The sequence below is a fragment of the Xenopus tropicalis genome, chromosome 5 (genome assembly GCF_000004195.4).
Source record: "Xenopus tropicalis strain Nigerian chromosome 5, UCB_Xtro_10.0, whole genome shotgun sequence".
Taxonomy (NCBI): domain Eukaryota; kingdom Metazoa; phylum Chordata; class Amphibia; order Anura; family Pipidae; genus Xenopus; species Xenopus tropicalis.
In genome coordinates, this window is record NC_030681.2 from 67,900,963 (window position 1) to 67,905,131 (window position 4,169).

The 4,169-nt window shown below is 39.1% G+C and overlaps 1 protein-coding gene across 1 annotated transcript; it reads left to right on the forward strand.

Moving 5' to 3' along the window:
- The first annotated feature begins 441 nt into the window (after nucleotides 1–441).
- Nucleotides 442–3,884, forward strand: rnf146 (ring finger protein 146). Its single transcript, NM_001008059.1, has 2 exons — nucleotides 442–517; nucleotides 2,189–3,884. Exon 2 carries the CDS (start codon nucleotides 2,190–2,192, stop codon nucleotides 3,138–3,140), a length of 951 nt encoding a protein of 316 aa, NP_001008060.1. The 5' UTR covers nucleotides 442–517; nucleotide 2,189; the 3' UTR covers nucleotides 3,141–3,884.
- The last annotated feature ends 285 nt before the right edge of the window (nucleotides 3,885–4,169 follow it).

A 4,169-nucleotide genomic window follows, 5' to 3' on the forward strand; every position in this document is an offset into this window, starting at 1 on the left:
GTAAAACAAAGACTTTGCAACACAATATCCACCTAAAAAATAAAACAGAAGCCGTGAAAAGAATAAAATCATTTGTCAACCCAGCAAATAGGGTTTGTTCACTGACACAAGTGTAAGTTCTAATAAGAAAAAACAAATACTTAGTTGTGCCTAAATATAGGCAGCATGCATAGTAGGCTACCACCACGAAATGACTCTTTCTTTCTATAACTGCGAAAACTACTAGCTGTGAAGCAAACGTTTGCAAACACGCTTCCTTGTATTACTAGCGCCTTATAATTGTGAAACAAGGAAGTAAGTTGTCACCCCTCTACGTGCCGCGTCACTGCGCTTATATACGTGTGGTAGTGACGCCACAGTCTCGCGAGATGACAATTTTGACGTCGGGATTAGCTTTCCGGCAGGAGCCAAGGAGCTGGATATTAATGGCGTTGTTGGACGATTAAACGGCAATCTGGTTCTGCGGGCTGTGTTAAAAATATCGAGAGCGTCCCGCGAGAAGCGGGACTGTTGGGCGGTATGTCAGGTTGCGCTTTTACTTCTAAATTATTTATTCGAAGTTCTCATTCCCATTGAATTTAGGCCGAGTGTATTGTGATTTCTCAGAAGCTTGCATTTCTTCACTGTAGGGTGTCTGGCACAAATACCTAAGGCCTCATAAAAAATGCATGTTTTATTGTATGTACAGCGCTTTCCAAAAGGGGTGAGCCTTTAGAGCGATCTTAAGACACTGAGCTTCTTAAATATTTCAATTAAACAAGTGAACGTATCATTTTCCCCATATAGTGCTAAAGAGAGGGGCGAAACCACAGCTGCTTTATACAGCTCAAATGCTCTCTTCTTTTTATTACTTTATAGAGTATATACTGTATTAAACCTTGACTTTTTGCAATACGGAAAATTGAACATGGGCTTCATGTCAAGAAGAAACATTCTATACTGTATTAAATTGTGTTCCAAATAATCATGTCTCATCTGCATCTAGTTAAAGGGATACTGTCATGAATTTTATGTTGTACTTTTTATTACCAAATTACACTGTTTACATAAAATATAATTCAATTCACCATTTAAAATTGTATTCTTGAACCAACAAATGTATCTTTTTTTAGTTGTAATATTGGTGTATAGGCAGCCATCTTAGTGCATTGTGCCTGATTCTGAGCTTTCAGAAAGACCCAGTGCTACACATTAGAACTGCTTTCAGATAACCTACTCCCATGTAACTGGAGGAGTCCCAAGCCGGACGTAGATTTCTTACTATTGAGTGCTATTCTGATATATACTGGCAGCTGCTATCTTGCTGCCTTCCCATTGTTCTGCTGATCGGCTGCTGGGGGGGGGGGTGATATCACTCCAGCTTGCAGCTCAGCAGTAAAGTGTGACTGAAGTTTATCAGAGCACAGGTCACATTGCTGTAGCACCCTGGGAAATGAAGAATATGGATAGAACCATGTGAAATTTCAAAATTAAATATAAAAAAATCTTTTTTTGAAAAAGTGATTTCAATGCAGGATTCTGCTGGAGAAACCCCGTTAACTGATGCGTTTTGAAAAAAACATGTTTTCTCATGACAGTATTCCTTTAACCCCCCTCACCTCTACCAAACACACACACAAATCACATTTTTTTTTTTCATTCAATTAAAATACTTTAATAAAGCTCCCCCAAAAAGGCTAACTTGAAAAGATGCTTTTTGAGTTCCCATTCATCTACTATGATCTACTGCTAGTTTAAGGAATTTAAGTTTCAGGGCACAGCAGTTACTTTGGGGTGTATTGCAGCTGTTTCTGAGAGAGATTCCATAAAATATCCTAAGTATATAAATTTCCAGTGGGTGGCTGGCTGGCTTCTGAAAAGCCCTGCTGAACTTTTTCTCCTGTTCAATAACAATAGAACTCTAACTTTATGTCTTCCAAGGGACTGTCAAAGTGGCGCAAATGGTTTAACATGGAAAAAATGGTATCAATTCCAGGAAAACATAAAATCGAGGTTCTATTTCTCATCTGGATATAGCACCTGAGAAATGGAACTGAAATAAAGATCTGTAAACAATAATAACACCTATGCTGCCAGTTTTTCTTCTGTTCATCCGTTTTTAAACTGGAACAATTCAATTGTTTATCATAGACTGGTTTTCAGTTTCTCTAATCAACCTCATAAAACCTTTTAATTTTTTTACCAACAGGATGGCTGGTTGTGGTGAAGTTAGCCACTCTGCTAACATGCTGCCCACTAATAAGAAACTGGTTGAGCCTTGTCCCAACAGTGCTCCTTCATTGTCTGTTCCTGAATGTGCTATATGCCTGCAGACCTGTGTGCATCCAGTTAGTCTACCTTGTAAACACATATTCTGCTACTTGTGTGTGAAGGGGGCTTCTTGGCTTGGAAGGCGTTGTGCTTTGTGCAGACAAGAGATTCCTGAGGACTTTCTTGATAAGCCTACATTACTGTCACCTGAGGAACTGAAATCTGCAAGTAGGGGAAATGGAGAATATGCATGGTATTATGAGGGAAGAAATGGTTGGTGGCAGTATGATGAGCGGACAAGCAGAGAGCTTGAAGATGCCTTCACAAAAGGCAAAAAGAGCACAGAGATGTTGATAGCTGGCTTCCTCTATGTAGCAGACTTGGAGAACATGGTTCAATACAGGCGTAATGAGCATGGACGGCGTAGAAAAATCAAGAGAGATATTGTAGATATACCAAAAAAAGGAGTTGCTGGGCTAAGGCTTGAATGTGATGCAGCAAATGTAAATCTAGCGCGAGAGAGCTCAGCAGATGGTGCGGACAACATGGCAGCACTTGGAGCTTCTTCAAGTCAACCTACACCTGTGTTACCAACAAGGCTGCACACATCCCTCAGTACAACTGCAAGTCATGCCCTTTCACATTCTGATGTTACTTCTTCATTGGAGAACTCCTTTGCTCAGCTTCAGATTGGCGATCCTGTGATAGGCAGGAATAATATAGGTGAAGGTGAAGAAGGACAGCCTCTAATTAACGCTAGAATGCCAGCCCCCAGTGCTTTGCTGGAAGAATCAGAGCCAAGTGACAGTAATGACCATGGAAGTCCTACATTACAACATAATTCACTTCTTGTGCCACAAAGTAATAGGCTCCCATTTGGTAATCCCTGATTGTACCCCACCTGCATAGGCACAAAGTACCAGTGTAAGGTCTAAAAGACCTGATGGACAGTGCACAGTCACAGAAGTCTAAAGCAGTCAGCCAGAGAAAGAAGAGCAATGTCATCCTTGTTATTTCCTTAGTATGTTTTAGACTTGAGCTCAGACTTAGAATATTTGTTTAAAAAAATTATTTTTACCATTAACATGAAGTATCTTGCTCTTTGGCCGAAAGACCTGTTTATATATAATTATAATTAATGGGGAAAAAGAGGCTGTGGCCTAATAGCTGTTTGCTAAATGGGAATGGCATACATTGACATTTTACTTTGTGGTGCTAAACCAAAAGGTACCCTATGTGTAATACATAAAAATGTTTTGGGGGTCTCCTGAGAACAGTGTATGACTTGGGATATAAAAAATACTATAGCCTGTATGTAGGTTAGAAATTGTGTTTAACATATAGTAAGTGTAACATTTATTGTGTTCACTCAGCATTCCTTCACTGTGCATTTAACATGTTGCTTGCCTTGACTGAGTTGTCCTCTTGACATCTATTTTCCTTAGATGTGAAGAGGACAACTGTTTTGTATACCTGTAATGCAGTTTTCCCCCATAAATGCAGATGTGCACACTTGGAATGTTTTATGAACACAAAAGGCTGTACCCCGATCATTTAAAATTTCAGGGAGAGTAAGATAAAATTTACTTACAAATAAGGCAATTTACCAATAAAGTTGCTACGTTGTGTGTGTATATAATGAATGTCCCTTATTGATAGCATCGGCACATCCATATGAAGTATTTAGCAGTTTTACTCTAGATCAGATAGGATTATTGAGGGTCCTGGAAATTTCTGTAGTCTTGTTTGTTCAAAGTAGGTTACATCTTAAATGCAAAACACTTGACTTTCCTTTGCAATTTTATAGTGTTAGTGAACCTATACCAGTAACACTAAGAAGTGAAAGTACTGTGTTTGGAGTCAACTGCTTCAGAATACAAATTTCTTGGCAACGAGTCATTTTATTTGAGAGGTGTTGA